This window comes from Carassius carassius, chromosome 25, assembly GCF_963082965.1.
Source record: "Carassius carassius chromosome 25, fCarCar2.1, whole genome shotgun sequence".
Classification (NCBI taxonomy): Eukaryota; Metazoa; Chordata; class Actinopteri; order Cypriniformes; family Cyprinidae; genus Carassius; species Carassius carassius.
In genome coordinates, this window is record NC_081779.1 from 18,131,087 (window position 1) to 18,153,417 (window position 22,331).

Below are 22,331 nucleotides of genomic sequence, written 5' to 3' on the forward strand. Positions count from 1 at the left end.
CACGAGCTCCCCGCATCATTCACTTCACACCAGTGGGTCTTAATAGAGAACATTCTCTCTATTCTTATTCCTTTATTCGCAGCACTAAAGCGTCTCCTAACAAAGAGATTGAGACGGACCACGAAGTGAAAACAAAGAAAAGTACAGTCTTATAGAGTCTGTTAGCACACGTCTCACTGAGATCTTTTCGGATCCTCCGCACTTCATCGCGAATGTGCTTGATCCGCGTTATAAAGACCATTACTTGGACGCGGAAATATGGCAGAGCACACGAGAAATGCTCCAGGCCGCGCTGGATGCGGAGAACCCGCGTGGAGACGGAGAAGCGCCAAGCGCAGGAGACTGAGATCAGAGCGCAAAAAAAAAAAGACTCGTCTCTGCATATATAATACACACACATATACATATACATGCATAATATCAGATTGTAGCCATATTTCTGCTAGATTTTTTGCTAGATTTCTGCTTTAATTTGATAAAAATGTTTATTTATGCCCTGGCCCTATTTAAATACACTCTCAAATATTTCTCAAATGTCAGGCAGATGACAAGCTCAACTGCTCAACAGCTAGATGGTTATCTGTCTGAAGTCCCCATCCCCAGAAGTGATAACAGTCTTGCCTACTGGAGAAGTAATGCACTTTCTAGTACTACAGAGAAAAATTTCAAATGCTCTTCACCTAAATGCACTTTTTATGAGAGAACAGTTAATTTTAAAACCTTTCTCCAGGCCAGTAGGCCTGTACATTATTATTTAATATACAGATGAGTGGGATTAAATTTTAGTTTGAATTTTATTTTATACTGTGCATTGTGCTTAATAAATATTTGCATAATTTGTAATTATGCATTTTTATGTTTTTTTATAATTTATGTAATTGTAATTATCTTTGAAACTTTAATATTAATTTATGCAATTGCAATGTTTTAATTTTAGTAAAGTTAGTACACGGTCATAGCAATAAATGCAATGGTACTAATAATTGGGATAATTTCTTTCGGTGTTTCGGTTTCGGTTTTCGGCCTTGGTTTTCTCTTTTTCGGTTTTCGGTTTCGGCCAAGAATTTTCATTTCGGTGCATCCCTAATTTTCACCAATAGTCTTAAACTCTATGCCCCATGTATGTATGTTACTCTCAATTGTCTATGCAGGGAATTGTTATTGGCCTAAGCAAATAATCTCAAATTGGTGAAATATCAACCGGTTAGTTAGACTGGCAAATTGATTTTTTTTTATATATATTTTTTTTTTATTACAGCCTAGACACAAAAAAAGGCAATCACATTGCTATTTTTTGTAAGCACTCACTCTTACATATCGATATAGAGCATAATCGTTTGACTTTTCCATTCATTTCAAATCCAATCTAACAGGAACCATGGGAGGTTCGTGCAAGCATTTCCAGCTTTTGTCCAATAGCTTGATCTGTAGTAAAATTCTGTCCCTGAAATATATTTCTTTGTTGGAGCAATCGTGAGACAGTCCACTGATGATGTATTTAGTGCTGGAAAAGTCCACACCTTGCACGTAATGATAAAATGCATTCGCCGTCTAGCATCATTTCAACTGGTTTGACATTGTTGATTAGGGATGCACGATCATGATTCTTCATGGCGATTCGGATACTGATTTTTTATAAGCAAACTGGTCGATTCCGATACAGATTTCCATTTTTTTTATTTATTTTTTAAGCAACAAACAAGAAAAGAAGGAAAGTATGCATAAACAAGATGTTTATTTGGTATTTAATAGGTCAAACTGGCTTTTGGCTATTGAAAACAATAACGGTAGCCATCTGAAATTTATGGCATAGTAAGTAGCCTACATTCAATACAAACATAGATGGTACAGACATCAGCATTTAGCTTTTGTTTTTGAAATGTGTTGAAACTACAGAGAACTGGCCTTAAATGAAAAGATTAACTGTAACCATGTGAAATTAAAGGCAATAACTGCATAGTTCTACAGTCCAAACAACACAATCAACACACATTCAATAAGAGTTTTTATTAATCAGCATTCAGTATTTGTTTTAGTGTTTAAATTTGGTTTTAAATAAAAAAAAAGCTTTACCAGTGAGAATAAAAAAGTATGCTATATAAATAAATTATTCCAAAATGTTAAAATCAAATAATGTTGGTGCGAATAAAACAAAGATACAAAGTGTTTCATTCGTCCAATTAAAAGAAAATAGGGTAATGATCCACATCTATATTTTTTTTTACTTGAGCCAATGAAAAATAACTATTTGCTCAAGTCAAATATATATATAAATATAGATGTGAATCATTACGCTAAAATCTTTTCATTGGATGAATGAAACCTTTTTTTTCAGTGTGCTACAGCAGGTGATTTTTAAATCAAATTAAGTCGATGTATTTTTAAGGTAAAATAAAAATAAAAAACTGACGTTTACTTCTGGCTTTTCAAACGTGTTTGCAAGTTATACTTTACAAAAAAAAAAAAAAAGAAAAAAAAAAAACAGTTTTGTCACAGTTTAGTCGGTTTCATTTCTCATCCGACACGCAAAAAGTTGAGCTGAACATCCTTTCACTGTCTCCGCTTGTGCAGGGCGATTATGGAATTACATAGGTGCGTACAGGTACAGTACGCTCGCGCAGGGAAAGGCTCTTATTTGTGCGCCAGTACAACAACAACTGTTCGCTTCCCGCTATCTGTGCCTCAGACATGAAGCTCTGGACTTCCAGTGCTGAACGGCTGCCCGTGTCCTGCGCACAGATTTCGAAATACTTCCACACAAATTACATGATAGCGAATGATTACAATGTAGTAGCCTATGTGCACGCGGGCGCACTTCTGGAAAAATCGTCCAAAAAAAAAACCAAACAAAAAAAAAAACGGCCGATTGCAAATCGCATATTTAAGCAAAAACCAGCCGGTTCCGATTTATGGCCGGTCAACCGGTGCATCCCTAGTAAAAATCACTCTGAATTGATTTACAGCTTCCTGTTTTTGGGTTTGTTTTGCATATTTTGTAATTTATAAGCACAAATTGTATAATTTTTTTGAAAGGTATATTTCTCAGAAGACTTCACTTTATTTGAACAAACCAAAAGTCATACAAAGTTTCTTCAGAAAACTTGTTCAAGAAAATATTTTCAACAAGCGAGATTTGAGTTTTATCTTTGCACAAAATAGAAATAGTCCTCTGGGTCTGGCTCAGTTTGCACTGCCAGCGGCATTTAGACAGAGGAGACTGCTGTGTTGAATCAATGTGTTTTTTATACAGCCTCTTTTTTTTTTGTCGACATAGCCAGAGTGGGCCGTGTGCTTATCCAGCAACAGGAAGTTCTGAGTGCCACCACCCTCTCCCTCTGACACATAAAAATACACACGGTGCTTTCTCACTTTCACTTATCCTGTGATTCTCACTCAGAAACACGTGTGCCAATGCTTTAAACAGTTTGTGTGCAAACCTAGCCCTAGATCTTAAGACCTTTCTCATGTTTCTGGTCCGACTTCAGTGAGTAAGACTAGAGCTGGTCTCGGGTCAGTGTCTCACTCTGGAGCACTGCCACTACTGAAGGACATGCGAGTGTCACCACAACATTACCTTTACTGAGGCCATGCTGGATTCACACACACATTCACACACTGCCTCAAACACTCCCTCACTCATTTACTCACACTGCAGTGGCCTGCCAACATTTCCATCAGCAGAAATAAGAGTATGACCAGATATCTTAGGCCTCTGAATAAACATTCTACATGATGCTTTACTAGAACTGTTGATGTAATGTCAAGATTGATTGAACCATTCAACCCTCCATTGTTCAGAGCCCCCTCACACCCTTATCCTCCAACTGGAGTTTTTCCCCTCCTCAGGGAATGCTTCATTTTTCTCCATCTGTGACTCATGGATGGCCCTCGGGTTTTTCAGCCGGACGGCTCGTAGCAGTCTAATATCGGCTCAGGAGCGGTGAGGCAGGGACAGGGCCCTTTATCTCTCACCAAGCATCTGATAACAGCCATCTTCAGGTAGATGTGTCAGACACAGAGCGAGCGGGGCCACAGGACCACAGGATGACGTAGAAACACCTCCCCCTTGATTTATCACTCTTCCCTTCTGCATGTGGGTGTCAAAATAAAGAATGCATGGGAATGATTCAAAGAACTCCCTCAGAGTGACAAATTATGACAGCACTAAGCAAAATGAACACAATGTGAAGTATCCAAAAGGGTCCATGTTTTTCACATGTAGCATTTTATTACTTTCCCTGAAGTCCATATGTGGTGAGTCAGTATTTCTTGCCGTAAGTTTGTTTTTCATGAATAATTTCATCCATATCTTTGACCGTAAAGCTCATTGCACACTGAGTTTCACATGGTGAAAAATAAATACAATCTCACGTTGTGTCAATCATGTTTACACACTGCCTCCAAAACTTTTGTCCGTCATAAAAAAATTCGGATCAGGTTCGATTTTCTGCATTTTCACATCTGTAGCATGCATTTTGATAGAAAAAGGATGGTGAATACAAAAAAAGAGGAAAAAACATGCAGAAATTTGGTGTGCAAAGATCTTAAGAATTAAACGGGCTGTTTTTGTTACTGCACCTTTAAGACTTAAATTCTTTTTTGAGAAAACCTTGCCAGAACGTTAGCCAAAGTACAGAGATAGTTTCCTGTTTGCTGGGAAGTGGCCCCTTTAAGTGAATTCAGAAAAGATAGATGGATGATGCCAAACTTCTAACCCCAGATGACTCGCTCATGAGGAATGTAAATATTAAGGGTACAAGATTCATTCATCAGTCACTATCCATGCTGATATATCTGCTGCTGAGTAGGAGAAATCTGTCACTGATTATGTGCAGTTCTAAGCTAAAATTTAAAATATTGGGAAGGACATTATTTGCATACTTCTTCTAGAAGCATTCTTGTCAGTGAAGGTTTTTTTTTCTTGTCATATTGCTGTTGACTGGTTGACAGTAGCACATGTAGGCTGCTGTTTGCTCCATGCTGCCTGTTTTAGAGAATTATTCTCATGTACTTGTGTTGTCCATGCCCCCCTGCTGTTGTACTCCAGTTAAACGTTTCCTTTAGCAGGCCACCGGCCATTACCCATCAGCAGGAGGTGAGGGATCTCAGCTCTTGAATGCGGAAATTGTAAAGGGCTCAGAGTAAATGATTGATGAAGTCAATCCTGAAACAGACAGAAGAGCGTAGCTGTGATTGTGTTGAAAGCACGATAGTGTGTGATGTTAAACGTATGTTGGATGAAGAGGATTGGAGGAGGGTGCCGTTCTCAACTCTCTTCTGGCCACTCACTTTCTTTCGTGTTCTCTTTCCTCTTCTCTCTCTCTCCATTGTACAGGCATTGTAGACTCCCATTTCAAATTTTGGGGTCAGTGTTTTTTTTTTTTTAAAGAAATTATTCAGCAAGGACACATCAGAATGATCAAAAGTTAAGTAAAGACATTTAGCCTATTTATTTTGTGTACTTTTTTTATTCAATGATTAATATTAAAAGTATCATATTTCCGCAAAAAACATTAAGCAGCACAACTGTTTTGAACAATAATAATACTAATAATATCACCAAATCAACATTTTAGAATGATTTCTGTAGGATCGTGTGACACAGAAGACAAGAGTAATTTCTGCGGAAAATTCAGATTTGCCGTGCCAGAAATAAATGACATTTTAAAATATATTAAAAAACACAAGTTATTTTAAACTGTAATCATATTTTACAATGTTACTGTATTTTTATCAAATAATTTCAGCCTTGGTGTGCATAAAGAAACTTCTTTTAAAAACATTACAAGTCTTACCAAACCCAAACTTGTGAGGTGCAATGCAAAAACTACTTATCTTCTTTTGATTTCAATTACCTATACATTTTGCCTCATTCCAGATTACCACACTGATCAATCACAAAGACAAGCTCAAGAAGACGGAGAAGACCTTACGGGCTGTCCAGAGAGTGGGGCAGGCGGTCAGTGTTGCAGTTGGCCGCTTCGTGGCAGTGGGTGAAGCCATTGCAGCAGAGAATGAAGACTTGAGGGACGAGATGGGACTGGCTTGCTTTGAGGCCCGGAGAGCAGGTAAGTCTGGCACTACTCAACTGGAAGAGCAATGACACATAAGCAGTTTTCATGGGAAGAGTTACCAGGCAACAAGGAACAGGAAATGGACAGCTGGGTTAAACATAGTGGAACTTGCCTGTCAGGGTTGTACACCATGCAAAATTGATTTTAAATTCTTTTCAAATTTAATTTGATTGATGTAGCATGCAGGAATTGCATTTCATGTTGAATTTAAGGAAGCATGATTAAAATGGAATGAAATTCAGAGACATTCATATAACTGCCGGAAGTGTATTTTATAATAATACGTTTATTTTTTCTGTATAATCATAAACATATCTTACATATAACAGATGAGGTACTCCGAGAAACATTAGATCATATAGTCAAATCATTGAAATATCGTACAATTTTCAGTAGCCATTACTTAAATCTTGTCATGATCTTTCATAAATGTTGAAAACAGTTGCAGTTTAATATTTATGTGGAAACTGTGATAGTTTTTTTTTTTTTCAGGATTCTTTAAAATGGAAATCTTTACTGACACTTTTGATCAATTTAAAGCATCCTTGCTGAATAAAGTTATTACAAAATGTATTGACTATGTATAATAAATGTAAAATCCTCAAAATGGAGACAAACAACATAAAACAAGCCTGTGAGCAAGCTTGAACCTTATCATTTTTATATTTCATTTTCGTGTTGGACTAATTAAACCACTTTATCCAAATCAGCTTATTATTATGTGGGATGTAGCCAACTGACAAATCAACTGCCAACTGTGATAAAAAGTTAGTCTATCAAGTTTCATCATAAGATGAAATTTATATGCATGGTTTAAATGAATATGTACAATTTAATGCATTTAGAGCTTATAATTTGATTAAAGGGGTCATGAACTGCCTTTGATAATTTTGTATTGTGCTCTATGGTCCACTTATAATGGTATCAAGAATTTTAGAAGTAAAAAGCTATTTTTGGTCCTGCTTTGACCCCCTCATCAGAATGATCTGTTTGAATAGGTGTGGTGTTTAGTCACACTTCTAAGTGACATATTACACAACCTGTCTTTAATAAGCTGTTTTTAGACTGATGAGAAAGTTTTGAGTTCTGAAACTTACAGATGTTTTTATAGTACAGTCGTGGCCAAAAGTTTTGAGAATTACATAAATATTGGAAATTGGAAAAGTTGCTGCTTAAGTTTTTATAAAAGCAATTTGCATATAGTCCAGAATGTTATGAAGAGTGATCAGATGAATTGCATAGTCCTTCTTTGCCATGAAAATTAACTTAATCCCAAAAAAACCTTTCCACTGCATGTCATTGCTGTCATTAAAGGACCTGCTGAGATCATTTCAGAAATTGTCTTGTTAACCCAGGTGAGAATGTTGACGAGCACAAGGCTGGAGATCATTATGTCAGGCTGATTGGGTTAGAATGGCAGACTTGACATGTTAAAAGGAGGGTGATGCTTGAAATCATTGTTCTTCCATAGTTAACCATTGTGACCTGCAAAGAAATGCGTGCAGCCATCATTGCATTGCATAAAAATGGCTTCACAGGCAAGGATATTGTGGCTACTAAGATTGCACCCAAATCAACAATTCATAGGATCATCAAGAACTTCAAGGAAAGAGGTTCAATTCTTGTAAAGAAGACTTCAGGGCGTCCAAGAAAGTCCAGCAAGCGTCAGGATCGTCTCCTAAAGAGGATTCAGCTGCAGGATCGGAGTGCCACCGGTGCAGAGCTTGCTCAGGAATGGCAGCAGGCAGGTGTGAGCGCATCTGCACGCACAGTGAGGCCAAGACTTTTGGAAGATGGCCTGGTGTCAAGAAGGGCAGCAAAGAAGCCACTTCTCTCTAAAAAAAAAACATCAGGGACAGATTGATCTTCTGCAGAAAGTATAGTGAATGGACTGCTGAGGACTGGGGCAAAGTCATATTCTCCGATGAAGCCCCTTTCCGGGCATCTGGAAAAAGGCTTGTCCGGAGAAGAAAAGGTGAGCGCTACCATCAGTCCTGTGTCATGCCAACAGTAAAGCATCCTGACACCATTCATGTGTGGGGTTGCTTCTCATCCAAGAGATGGGCTCACTCACAATTCTGCCCAAAAACACAGCCATGAATAAAGAATGGTACCAAAACACCCTCCAACAGCAACTTCTTCCAACAATCCAACAACAGTTTGGTGAAGAACAATGCATTTTCCAGCACGATGGAGCAGAGTGCCATAAGGCAAAAGTGATAACTAAGTGGCTCGGGGACCAGAATGTTGAAATTTTGGGTCCATGGCCTGGAAACTCCCCAGATCTTAATCCCATTGAGAACTTGTGGTCAATCCTCAAGAGGCAGGTGGACAAACAAAAACCCACTAATTCTGACAAACTCTAAGAAGTGATTATGAAAGAATGGGTTGCTATCAGTCAGGATTTGGCCCAGAAGTTGATTGAGAGCATGCCCAGTCGAATTGCAGAGGTCCTGAAAAAGAAGGGCCAACACTGCAAATACTGACTCTTTGCATAAATGTCATGTAATTGTCAATAAAAGCCTTTGAAACGTATGAAGTGCTTGTAATTATATTTCAGTACATCACAGAAACAACTGAAACAAAGATCTAAAAGCAGTTTAGCAGCAAACTTTTGGAAAACTAATATTTATGTAATTCTCAAAACTTTTGGCCACGACTGTACAATGACCTCTTATATGTCCAAAGATCAATGGCATTTTGATTTCTCAGCTCCTGAACCCCTTTAAAAAGGGTTTTCTCAACCGTATAGATGAAGCTGTTTTGTGTTGGAACCAAGAGCAGTATTTCTGAAGCCTTTTTTCTTTGTGCTATGCTTGAATCTGTTGGGGTATGTGAAAGAGTGCTGCGGTTTCTCTCCTATTTAACTCTGCTTGTCCCATTTGTCTCTGAAGAGTTTGCCTAAAAATACCCCACAAATGTGCATTTCCGTATCTCTTGTTTGTGATGAGTTGCTGTGCTTGCTTTTAGAATAACCAACACAAGCACAAAGAGATTTGATCTGTTCCGACGGTTTAAAGAGGTTTACAATGGCAAGCAGCTGCAGTTATGAAATAAATACATTTGATATGATATGAAATTCTATCTGTATTTCTCAGTCTCTTCCTCTTTTTGCATAAAAACTAGATGATTTTGAGAACGACTTATTTCTGCATTAACTTATTTAATAGACTAATACCCTGGAAATGAATGCACTGTAAATATATATATATATATATATATTATTTTGAGTTTGTATATAAAACAAAGATTATTGAAAAATATTTTCCAAGAAAATTAATGCCATTGTTAATTTAATGTGTTACTCGTCTTTTTTTTTTTAATTGTTTGTGAAATTTCTGAGGGAAAACAGTTTCAAGGTGAATGATACATAATTGTTTTCATTGTGTAAAGAGATCTTGATTTCAAGTAATCCATTATTTTGTTAAACCTAAAATTATTATTATTATTTTTTTAATTTTATACATTCCTTAGAAAAAAATGTTTTTTTTAAATCACATAATGCTATGAATTGATACACTTTTTACACCTTACACGCTTAAATATTTTTTTGCATGAATGTAAATTTAGTAGTAAAACAGGCACTGTGTCGGTTAAATGTGACTGTCTCAAAGACTCAACACAAAGAGTGTGTTGTGGTTTACATTTGTCCCTCCGGTATGAAATAATAGGAGTTCTGTTCTGTATCTATAAATACAGATAATTGGTGGTCTCTCCCACCTCCCTTCTCATACCTCCCAGGGCAACAACACGGAATTAGACTAGCTTCAAGTTAGTTATCAGACTCCCCACAGTGATTGAATGCTCACCCACACATTTAATCCTCCTGATTATTACACGGGCCGTCCAATCTGTGACAGGAAACAGTTTAGCCAAAAACACATTTAGGCAGGTGGGGAAAACGTAACGTAGGCTCATTTCAGGGGAAGAAGTCAGTCGTTATAGCTTGTTGAAATCTTTCTTTTGTTTATAGAATAACTAACTAGTTCAGCTGAGGATCGAGAGCACATCGTCTGAAGGAGATGAAAGAGAGCTTTCATTGAAAAGGGGAAGCCCTTATTTGAGAAATGACCTGTGACTTTGTGTGTAACTGCAGATGTGACGCAGTGGCCTGCACGTCTTTAAATCTAGGAGGCTTTTGAATGATGTAGAGATTATATTGCTATGATTAGCTTTCATCTTCTCAACAGCAGGAAGGACGGAGGATGCGTTTCGAGTATTAGTTTTAAAGTGCACTTCATACGATCCATGGGCCCTTTTGGCCTTTAGTGTTTTTGTAAATAAAATTAAATATCATTAAATATATATATATTTTTTTTGTTGTTTATTAAAAATTTACAACAGTTGTTTTTGTAATTTTTTTAATCTAAATGTCTTTGTTTTTTAACTGACTCCTTTGTGTTATCACAACTTAAAATGTTATACAATTAAATAATATTTTCTTACTTCTGCACAATTGGAAATTACAGCTTGATTAGAGTTGACACATAATAAAAATATTCTTTTCATCTGCCAAGTGATAATAACCTTGATTATTATTATTTTTTTAAGTATACTCTGATAATGTTGTCTCCTTCGTAACAATGTATACAAATAAACATTGTTAGTTTTTATTAGCTTAGCGAAATGAATTGATTTGTTTTACTAAATTAACTCATTTGTGTAAAATTGATTATAATGAATTCTCACAAAATAAATATATCAAAATGCTGCAGGTATATTTAACCCTTTTAAATGATTATAGTTTTAAAAATATATTCTTCTGATGGATTTTTAAGACTGAACATCTGAGCAGGGAACGACAAAGTAGACAGAAAATTAAGTGATAAAGACATTTTTAATGTGATCTTAATCTAACAAAAAAGAAATGAAAATCTGTTAGTTTGAATAATAATCAATCCCTGGCATTTAAAAGTATTTTTAGTTGAAAAAAAGTTGAATGTTTTTTAACCTGAAGGTTGGGAACTCTAGATAAAGTTTAGCTGAGAATGCATTATTTTCTCTTTGTCTTGCTTCTCAGGGACTTCTCGGCCTGACAGGTGCTTTTGAGCTGTATTTCGATTTTATAGTACTTTAATTTAATGAAGTGCATTCAGAAGCAGCAGGTGCATGCTGATATCTCAATGTTTCATCCTCTATGCAAGCCGAACGCCTGAGGCCGTGTCTCTTTAAAGCAAGAAACTCTCTGAAAGGAGTTGTCTGAAAATGCCAGCCACTCAGGACAGTGCCACGTCTCTGGTGCCGCTCAAGGGATTCGGCTATAAGCTTCCACAAAGACTCCGCTTCAAAGACTCAGGAAAGAAACAGAGGCAGCAAACAAACAACCCCCTCCAGAAGCAAGAATGTTTTAGTATGGCTCCTGCTAAACAAGAGATGAAAACCAACAAAGCATGAAATGTGGGTATTGTGCCCAGTCAGATGACTACTGTGGTGTGCACAAACTGGCAAAGTAATTTGGCCCACAATGCAGCGCTCTGCACAAGGCACCTTGATTGTTAAAACCACTTTGAGATTCAACAACAAAAAGCTGTCAGATGCGATCAGTACAGTGTCTTCAATTGGACAAATGTGTCATAGAAATTCTATCTGTATTTCTCAGTCTCTTCCTCTTTTTACTTTTGAATGTGCCAGAATTTGAATGTATCTCTTAGAATAACACTGCTTTGTTGAGGCACGATGCAGGGAATTGCACTCAAGTGTCCTTTCAGTACATTCCAACTGGGACATGACACGCCAGCCCTGCCACCCTGCCCAAAAATAAGCCAGCATATAGTATTTGTGTCTAGACAGGGTTGTGTGCTAGTGGACGCCCAGTGAGGAAAGTGAGATGTTTATTGATGTTTTAAAAAGTGACCACCCAGAGTGATGGATTGCTTTGTAAGTAATCAAATGGTGTGTGACTGAATGGCTTAATGTGCTCTGAGGTTGAATGAACATATTGAAATGGCATATTTTTGGTTCAGAGCAGTGCCAGGTTTATAAATACTTTTTGGTTTATCTATAAGTGTTTGTTTTTGAGGGAGCACAAGACATGTTATGTTGTTTTACATGATCTGAAGTGTTTCTCACAGTGCTGTTTCAGTGCTAGTGAGGATTTATATAGAGTTGCCTCAAAGACAATCATTACCATCACAAGACAATGTAAGCATTCTTGCATATGGAAAACTTCCTGTCATAATTCTAGCATGTTCTGAAGGTTTTAAAGGGCATTGTTATGTGGTTGCCAAAGTGTTTTCTTAGTGTTTTTGGTAGTTACTTACAAGACCTGGGTGGTTTCCATGTGAGTGTTTACTTGCTCAAGTCAGTAAGAAAGTAAAGCCCACCCTCAAGTCTCAATAATATAATGGAGAAAATATAACATAGGATTTGATCTTATCCTCAAGGCAGAAATCTTAAGCCTGAGCATTGAGTAACAGCACATCTCTTCTCAACAATCCACATGATTTGTGGCATCATTCAGTCCATAATGAGATGAGTTACACGCTGACGTGTAATTAGGGGGTTTGGACACTTTAACAACAATATCTTATTGCATCTGAATATGTTTTTCTTCTGCAGGCACTGCCATAGCTCAGCTGACGGATGTGTCTGGTCTGGAGCAGTGTGAGGGTGATGGGCGCAGCACGGTGTTTAGTGACAGGACAGGCATGGTGAAAGCTGCTCGCATGCTGCTCTCCTCTGTTACCAAAGTCCTGGTGCTTGCAGACTGCATCGTCATCAAACAGATCATAAGCTCTCGCAACAAAGTAGGTATTGTCTGCTGGGTCCAAGTACTTGTGCACTGGCCTTTACAAGCACTCAAAATGGCACTCATCTGTTCCTGTCCAGTACAAGAGTACACAGGGGCACACACAGGCTGCTCCTTGCTCTCAGATGGCCACATATTTAGATTCCTCCTCCTTTGGAGATAATTGAAGAGATATGGCATAGGATAAAGTAGGAGGCCTGTCTTAACATTCATGTCAGTGAGATGAGGAAGTGGGCATTGTCAATGTGTGTGCGCGCCCGTTTGTGCTCTCAGATCTGGAGCTCCAGTAATCATGTTCAGTTAGTGATGTTCGGACGGCCAGGCAGCAGAACAGCTCTCCATTAGAGAGAAACACAATTGAATTTGTCCCTGACCAGGTCTGATAACGCCCACTCCTGACTAGCTAACCGCAAATAGAGGAGTCCCTTATCAATTTTCTCCAATACGAGTGTCTCAGACTGCTATCAGTACATATAAGAGTTTTCGTTCCTACACATACTAATACTTTGCTCTTTAATCACAGTTTCTGCGTCTGTGACTCAGCGTTTATGACCACTATCAATATGTAACTTAAACATGGTATAGGGGTTTTAGAATTTAAGACTATTTTTATGTTTTATATATATGTATTATGAAACTATTGTAACTGCTGTAGCTATTGAAATACTTGCATGTTGCAGTTGTCCGACAAAAATGTTTAATTTATTTTTATAATAATAATACAAATTATAATAATAATCAGCTATTTTTTTCACACACACACACACACACACACACACACACACACACACACACACACACACACGCACATATACAACAATTTTAGTATATTTTATTCATTTTAAAGTGAATAAATGAAAAATAATTAAAATTATTTAGGAATTAAAAAACAAATGGTCTTTTTTTGATTTTGCAAAAAGAGCTAGGTATGACAATTTCTCGTTTTTATCTGATTTGATATCTCAATTATTTTTCTGTACATTGAGATTACATGGAGCAAATTCTTCTTCTTTTTTTAGTCACTTGCTTCCTCGTTCTTTTGTAATTTAAAGACTTTTGGAAAAGATCTCAACAGCTTCACACGCTGTGCTCAGATTTGCCAAAGTGGCTCTGTGCTCTTACTGCATATCAATATCAACTATTTTTATTTCTTATGACAGACATCTGAGATAAAGCTCATTCCTAAATAAAACACATCTTATGAAAGCAACCTTTAAGCAATACATTTTTCCCCCTCAGGGCTGTAGCTGAGACATGGGCTTTATGTATGTGTGCAGGTGCTGGTTACCCTGGAGCAGCTGGAGAGAGTCAGCACTTTTCAGGAATTTGTCCAAATCTTCAGCCAGTTTGGGAACGAGATGGTAGAGTTTGCCCATCTCACAGGAGACAGACAGAATGTAAGTGGCCTCAGACACACACACAAACACACATATCCCCCGCTCACCTTTCCCTCACTTTACAGATAATCAAACACTGATAAGGACACTTCTTATAACAGATGTGTATAGCCCGTGTAGATTTATATGTCGGATGATGGGAGAAAGGGAAGATAATGGAGGGGTTTTAGTTATAAGAACTGAATTGTGTTACATACTGCAGTTTCAATCAGCAGTTCTCAAATCCCACTGATAAAAACCTTTGGGGTAAGACCGCAGTGCAGAACAGATGGCTGGAGCGAAACGCTAGTGGTGCTTTTAACAGGAATTCAAAATTTTAAGACTCATATCAGAGTGTTTGCAGTGCAGAAACATATGCAGGATCGAGAAATTTGTTTTTATAAATTAATACTAGAATTTTGTTCATTATCAGTGCTCTGATCAGCTGATGCTGATGGGCCCCTTATGCCGCGTTTCCACCGAAATTACCCGGAACATTTGTACCAGGAACTTTTTTTCCCAGGAACTTTCCCCCCCCCAGACCTGTTGCTTTCTGCGTTTCCACCGCGGTGTAAAGTACTGGGTAGATTAGGCAAATAGACTGGTGACGTAGGTCTGCGCGCGTTTCTCAATACAAAGTACCGCTGATTAAAAAAAAAAAAAAAAAAAAAAAAGTACGCTGATTTTGGACGTGCATCCTCGGTAGTTCAGACTTTGTGCATTCGACTCTGGAGTGTGATGTCCGCGACGACGCGAATCCTGTAATTTTCCTCTCTGTATATTTACAATAAAACGAAATAGGATATAAAATACCACTGCCTCCTTTGGTTTTCATTTAAGCATAATAACAGCTGCAGAAATGTACTTAGTTCAGGGATATGTGTATTACAATGAAACGAAATATTATATAAATTTGCCTTTTTTATTTTCATTTTAACTTATTTTAATTGAATACAGACCAAAGAAAACCTGTTAGATTTACCCCGCAGCTGAATTATATGTTATGTTTTAACCACTAAAGAGACATCAGAGCCAGCGGCACATATCAGAAGGTCTAGCCGAGGTGAGGCTGCTTCTCGGCGGATAGATGAGGACTGAGCTCCCGCTGATCGAGTGGAGCTCAGCGTCTACGAGATCGGCGAAACACATTTTTAAATAGGCGCTGTCTTTATCAATAAACCATAGATTTGAGTTTTAAACAACTACATTCTCGCCTGAAATACTTAAAATTACATTTCATGACACAATAACAGTAATATTTGAAAATGATCCGAATAAATGGTGTTTGAACTCAACCAATGCTGCGTGAACTCAGATCGCTTTGGCTACTGCAATTTTCCCCTCAGTATATTTACAATAAAACGAAATAGGATATAAAATACCACTGCCTCCTTTCGTTTTCATTTAAACATAATAACAGCTGCAGAAATGTACTTAGTTCAGGGATATGTGTAATGTTATATACAGCCATTGCAATGAAACGAAATATTATATAGACTTGCCTTTTTTATTTTCATTTTAACATATAGATAAATTGAACAGACCAAAGAAAACCTGTTAGATTTACCCCGCAGCTGAATTATATTTTATGTTTAACCACTAAAGAGACATCAGAGCCAGCGGCACACATCAGAAGGTCTAGCCGAGGTGAGGCTGCTTCTCGGCGGATAGATGAGGACTGAGCTCCCGCTGATCGAGTGGAGCTCATCGTCTACGAGATCGGCGAAACACATTTTTACATTTTAGGTGCTGTCTTTATAAATAAACCACAGATTTGAGTTTTAAACAACTACATTCTCGCCTGAAATACTTTTAAAATTACATTTCATGACACAATAACAGTAATATTTTGAAAATGTTTATCTGAATAAATGGTGGTTGAACTCAACCAATGCTGCGTGAACTCAACCAATCAGCATGTTTAGCGCCAAAGTCCCGCCCCAGAAAGTTCCGGAACTTTGAAAAAGTACCACCTCGCCACTTTCTGAGGGGCTTTTTTTTTACCCAGAACTTTATTTAGTTCCTGGTTCCTGCGGTGGAAACACACCAAGTACCAAGCCAAAGTCCCTAGTTCCTGGGTAAAGTTCCTGCGGTGGAAACGCGGCATTATTCTGCTTTCTGAAGACTGGAAATCTTCATTAATTGCTTTAATTGTGATTAATTTTAAAGAATATAAACTACCTTTTAATTTAATCATATGGACCACCATAGTCTTTGAGTAATCATTGAAAACAAATCTTTTTTTTTTTGTAAAAATTTTTTTTTTACAGATATTCTGAGAAATGTTTAGAAGTGTAAATTTCTTCTTTGTTATGTACTTTATACTTGTATGCTATAAATGTATACAAATAAATCTGAATGCAATTCAGAATATTTCTCTTCAGATTAATACATGTACTCTAACAGTTGGTAGAAAGAAGATAGTTTAATACAACAATTTCTTTCAGATAAAATGTATTTACTAAATAGTATAATTTGTCATTTTTTGTGAAATGTACGGAGCCCCGCGCATGACAAGCAGGAAAAAATAGTAGGCTAAATCGTGTGCACGATTTACTAATTCGTTCCCTCAATGTACTAAACCGTGCACACTATTGCATTCCCTCGATTTACTATTTAGTTCACTCGATTTATAAATTGTGCGCACAATTCGAGGGAACGCAATAGCAAATCGAGGGAGTGCAATAGTAATCGTGCGCATGATTTAGTACATTGAGGGAATGAATTAGTAAATCGTGCGCACAATTTATTTATTTTTTCTTGCATATCATGTGCGGGGCTCTGTAGAAATGACAATATAAAGGCCAGTTATATTATTTTGCAAACAACATATTGTCTTTATAATATTACACTATAAATTACACTGTATTCTCTTATCCCAATTTTTTGGGGTCCTTGAAAATGTGAAAACTCCTAATCAAAGGAGTAGGGTTGGCTATGACTGATGTGGTACTGATTTACATTGGGGTCCGAAAGTCTGCTAACACTACTGTCAATGTCATTTTGGCCCAATATTGGCCATCACGATTGCTCTATCATCCCATGAAGCCATATTGATACAGCAACCATCACAAACTGGTTTCAGCTTATTTTCCCAGCAGTGCCTGGCCGTTTCTCCTCCTAAGGCCTCCTCCAGAGTTCCATCTTGATTAGGAGAGTAGTAATATCAATATGAATGACACTGAGAACTGATAGGAAAGGCGGTCTCATTTCAGACAGGAAGCATCTGTATGTGTTTGATAATGTTTCACAAACACATCATGTTCCTATCTCTGCAGAGCTTTCCTGCCAATCTGGAGCCTCCATCTTTTCAGTTTTATTCAGAAGAACATAACAGATAATCACTTCTCCTTTTGTGAGCCATGGCTCCCAGCCGGGGTGAGAGAGATCAGGTTCCTCTCATTCTCTCCATCATGCACACATACAGTCTGTCAGTCCCAAATCCCTAATGCCTTATGGAGCGTCAAGTGAGCACAGCTCTATTGAGTTTTATTCCAGCTCGCCCAGTGTCGATGAAAGGCAACCCTTTGGTTTTATTAAGATTCAGTAAAATGAGTTTCATAAGCACTTCTTAACTGAACTAAATTGATAATACGGTGTAATTCCAACCTTGTTTGTTGCAAGCAAATGATTTATTTTCCCTATAAGTCATCTGAGCTAAGATTTCAGAATACTTGAGGCATTGCGTGTTTTCTCATATTTGTCTTGTGGATTCTTGTTTTCTTCAGGATCTGAAGGATGAAAAGAAACGAGCTCGGATGGCCGCCGCACGAGCTGTGCTGGAGAAATGCACCATGATGCTCCTCACGGCCTCTAAGGTAGGGCTGTACGTTATATCGAAATATTGCAAATGTAAATATCGCGATAAGCATATTGCAACGTTGTGTGATATCTGAATCATTTTGATAATAGGCTACTTAAATGAAAACGTTGCAGAAGGTCAAAGTTTTAGTTTGACGCATATAGCAGAGAATTGCTTGACATTAAAAAGAGTTGTGCAATAAAAAAAAAAAAAGCTTGGTCGTCTCGTCTTGCTGTCTGATTCACACCTGAAGCGCTCACAAGCTGCATCTCACACATCGTTCTTCAGTTCTGCCGCACACGTGCAAAGCGCGCGCGCACACACACACACACACACACAGACAGACAGAGATAGTATTATTATACTATTGCACCATGGTAATATCATAATTTCTAGACATGTAGCATGTTACACCATGGTGTCGACGTTCACAGGAGTATGGTATGCTATATGAGAATCACATAGCACAATGATTGTTTTTTGTTTATGGATGTACCATCATATTACCTTTTGATACCATCACTGATAGTTATCAGTAAGGGTCTTTTCCATATTTGAGCTTGTCCGATCCTCTAAAAAGTGTGTTTTCTTTTCTTTGAAAAATGTAGTGAAGTGTAATAACATCCTGTTTACATGTCAGATTTTGCACCTGCACTTTTGTTCCTCTGCATTTCGAAGATAATTTTTGTTCCTCTTTGCCTCTCAGACTTGTCTGAGACATCCAGACTGTGAGTCGGCAAGGATCAACAAAGAAGCAGTCTTCCAGCGTATGCGTCTGGCCCTGGAACAAGTCATTGAGATTGTGACTGACACGAGGAGCGGTGGGGAGGCCAAAGCACTTCCTGTCAGCATCTACGCTGGAATTAAAGACTTTAAGGTGCAGGTGTAGGCCAAGGGCACTTGGATGACTGTCTCAATGGATAAAGTTTCTCTTTCAGTGACTTCTTTAAAAAGAAGAAGAAGAAAAAAAGTATTGTTCTACCAGTCAAAAAAATATATGCTACTGTTCAAAAGTTTAGTGTCTTTTTTTCTTTTGAAAGAAATATAATTTTTTTTTTATCACAGACATGTTCAATTGTGTTCAATTGTTCAATTAAGTTTTTGATTTCAAATAAATCGTGTTCTTTTTAACTTTCTATTCAGTGTCTTAGCGTAATTTCTAAAGGATCATGTGACACTAAAGACTAGAGTAATGGCTGCTGAAAATTTAGCTTTGCCGTCACAGGAATTAATTTACATTTTTAAATATATTACGGTAGAAAACAGTTAATTGAAATTGTAATAGTATATTTCACAATATTGCTTTTTTTATCAAATAAATGCAGCCTCGATGAGCGTAAGATATTCTTTCAGAAACATCCAAAATCTTGCCAACCAGGAACTTCTGAATACAAATTATTGTTGGTGCTACTATTGGTACTGAGAATACACGCTTCACTCATTAAGGTATTCTACTAAATTTTGAATAAGCAAAAAAAAAAAATTCTGATAGTGATAATTATTTTGATGTAACAGATGGGCTGAAAAATTAAATATGTAATATAATATAAAAAATGCAGACATTAGCCAATGACTGGTATTTCATGAATGATTGTCTCACCCGAATGTTTGTGTGTTTGTCTTTCAGGTTAAAGTGGAGTGTCTGAGAGACTCTCTGTTCTGTGTGTCCTGTGAGGCTGTGGCGGCTCAGCTGGAAGCTCTGGTGGAGAAAACCGAAGACTTTACAGACTCTGCCTACACACGCCATGAGCAGAGAGAGACAATCATACAGCTCTGCCAGATCACACGTCAGGAGACCAAACAGCTCATCAACACATGGAGACACGCGGTAAGAGGGACACATACACACATTAGGGATTGCACTGACTAGTCATTCTGTACGACATTGATTTTGAGTCCTTAACTTGCTCTTATATTCATATCTTCACACATACTTTTCACTTGGCTTGAACATCTGTCCTTCACGTCTTTGTTGTGCAGTGTGTGAAGGATGTTCTGCATGTCTACCCTCCTGTGGAGTAACTGTTAATGAACCTCACACCCTCACTGTGCCTTCTACATTGGGAAAAATGAGTCTTTGCAGTGCAAATCTATAGGAGTTTATATTTCCTGCTTCCTGCCTTTAATTTCTTGAATAAGCTATTCATTTGCTGTCATTGTGTCATGATTTCTTATATTGTGCAGCAGTATACTTTTCAGACATCTTTTATTAATGCATGATTTGTTCTATGTGTGATACTGTGTATACATGTTCTTTAACATCAAATAAGGAGTTTGTGCATAGGTAGAGTTGACTCTAAACCTTCTGATGTCTTTAAAATAGTGTTTCTCAATGAGGGAGATGGGTGCTGGAAGTAATATTTTTGAAATGGGGGAGCTGAGATGTTCTCTGGGGGTGAATTTACATCAAACATGTACAGATCCCCTGCTGATTTTGTAAGTTTACAGAGAAATTCAGGGTCTCAAATTGTTTTTTTAATATTTATTTTAACAGACCTGGACAATATCATACAAAAAAAAAATTCCAGGAAAGGAAGAACAAACTGAAATCTATTCTGTATAAATTCTCCTGTGTATTTACTCTAAATACGATTTTTTTAACCAGTCTCTTTAACATTTGGCGGTACATGTCAGTCTCTGTAGAGAGTAAAATAATTTACCGTAAAAAAAAAAACAAAAAAAACTTTTTACTGTTTAATGGATCCTTGAATCAAAGTATTTAATTTCTTAAAATTGTAATGACCCCAAACATTTGAAAGGTTCTGTAAATATAATAATAGTCCTCATTATAAACACAAAATAATAATCTACTTTATCTTTTCCATTTTATTTGATTGGGGGGTGGGGGGGGGGGGGGTAATGGGTAGAGGGGCACTGACCCACTGATTTAAACCATAGAGGGATGAGAAGAAAGTAAAGAGTCACAAGAAGAAAAACAAGAAAAAAAGAAATATATGAAAAAATAAAGAAAAAATGCATATATTCTTTAATGGTTTAATAGCAGCATTCATTTGAAGGTTGATAACTGACATGGTATTCATTGCTATATAATGTAAGGCTTGTGAAAGAAAAACCCTGTTCAAGGAATAAGATTGACTCACTGCAGTTTTTGACATTGTCTTTCACTTTACATATACAGGAAAATGTCAACATCTTCGCAAAAAAAAAAAAAAAAAAAAGAATTTTGAAATATTAAATTTTATTATTAAGCATTTGTCCAAAGTGATTTCCAATGCTTTAAATTGATTTCCTGGAAATCAAAGCCATGACCTCGACATTACTAATACCACCATCTCTCAAGAACACATGGCGAATATGAAAGTAGCCAAAAAATATGAAATAAAAATATGAAATACAGGGTTTCCTCAGTCAGGGAAAACCTAAATGCAAGGTCATTTAAAATGATTCTTTTCTAAGCCTAGAAAGGTCATGGAAATGTACTGTGATATTTCAGACACTTATTTTCTTAAATGTAGTTTCTGATTCAACCATTTCCCAGTTTTCATTAGTCTCATGCGCCAGACGTTTAATGTGTGCTCCTCATCGCCCACTTAGACAGGAAAAGAACCAAAATAATAGTTAGTGTGGAAATTTGAAAGAGTCTTTTAAAATTATAGACATTATAATCATAATTCCTGTTCGCCAAAAAGTAATAAATACTGTTGTGTTGTTGTTTGTCCACAAACTAAAAAAGTGAAATATATGCTTGTAGAATACTAATTGTTCATTTCCAAACAAAACACTGATGCCATCCTTACAAACTTCAAATCTAGTGATTTGTCCGTATTCAGAAGAATCACTCATGGACTCTTTATAAACAGACAGGGTTGGAACTGTCCATTTAAACAAGCTCTTGACATTTTTTGAGTGCAACTGTCAATAAACAGACCATGGGCAAGAATTTGCCTCCCTCAAGCACTGCAATTTATTTCTTCTTACTGTCTACCAGTCCTTGAACGACTATGTACATGCCTCTGCTGTCATCAGCCAAAACTCATTAGAGACAGTCTTGTTTTTCCATGATAATATCTGGGTTGTTCCCCACTTTACTTGTCCACCATTTCAGTGACCGTGTGTTCACTGAAGTGCATTGACTGTTTTAGTCCCAGTGTGATATCTCAGAGTAAAGCAAAGAAGATTATATTTACATTTAATCATTTAGCAGACGCTTTTATCCAAAGCAACTTACAAATGAGAAAAATAGAAGCAGTCAGGTCAACAAGGGAACAACAACAGTATACAAGTGCCATGACAAGTCTCAGTCTCTAGCATAGAACGCATAGGCAGGTTTTTTTTTTTTTTTAATAGAATGAAAAGACAAGTAAAGGAAA

General features: G+C 37.1%; 1 protein-coding gene across 2 annotated transcripts in view; it reads left to right on the forward strand.

Annotated features, from left to right (window-relative positions):
• ctnnal1 (catenin (cadherin-associated protein), alpha-like 1) overlaps positions 1–22,331 on the forward strand; it is a 71,952-nt gene that overhangs the window by 37,701 nt on the left and 11,920 nt on the right. For both annotated transcript variants that reach the window (XM_059509705.1, XM_059509706.1), the window contains exons 2-7: positions 5,879–6,068; positions 12,633–12,820; positions 14,100–14,219; positions 17,927–18,016; positions 18,707–18,877; positions 19,628–19,828. In XM_059509705.1, coding sequence (XP_059365688.1) covers positions 5,879–6,068; positions 12,633–12,820; positions 14,100–14,219; positions 17,927–18,016; positions 18,707–18,877; positions 19,628–19,828 — 960 coding nt within the window. The remainder of the gene's footprint in view (positions 1–5,878; positions 6,069–12,632; positions 12,821–14,099; positions 14,220–17,926; positions 18,017–18,706; positions 18,878–19,627; positions 19,829–22,331) is intronic.